The 286-nt window shown below is 64.7% G+C and overlaps 1 protein-coding gene across 1 annotated transcript in view; it reads left to right on the top strand.

Annotated features, from left to right (window-relative positions):
* Positions 1-16: 16 nt before the first annotated feature.
* Positions 17-286, top strand: part of SLC35B1 (solute carrier family 35, member B1) — a gene marked incomplete at both ends in the record, with an annotated part of 1,205 nt that continues 935 nt past the window's right edge. Inside the window, one exon of the mRNA XM_010135124.1 lies at positions 17-136. Within this exon, the coding sequence (XP_010133426.1) occupies positions 17-136 (120 nt within the window). The remainder of the gene's footprint in view (positions 137-286) is intronic.

Here is a 286-nt window from a genome sequence, read left to right as displayed (position 1 = left end):
GATGCGGAATAGTTATCCGCTGGCCAAGTACCTCTGCTTCCTCCTCATCGTGGCAGTCTTCGCCCTGTTCCTCTACAAACCGAAGAAGGCGGCCGGGAGCGACGACCACATCTTTGGCTACGGGGAGCTGCTCCTGGTGAGAGCTGCCGGGGCCAGGAGGAGCGGCCGGTTGCGACACAGATACGGTCGTGTCCTTTGTACCTCCAGCGCAGGCTAACGCTGGCGCGGAGACGCGGCCGCAGGAGGACGCCGGGGGGGGGGGGGGCATTAGGACACACAGACCTCG

Source organism: Buceros rhinoceros, unplaced genomic scaffold (assembly GCF_000710305.1).
Source record: "Buceros rhinoceros silvestris isolate BGI_N320 unplaced genomic scaffold, ASM71030v1 scaffold39580, whole genome shotgun sequence".
Lineage (NCBI taxonomy): Eukaryota > Metazoa > Chordata > Aves > Bucerotiformes > Bucerotidae > Buceros > Buceros rhinoceros.
Note: the sequence above shows the minus strand (reverse complement) of the source record. Positions and strands in the feature narration are given on the sequence as shown.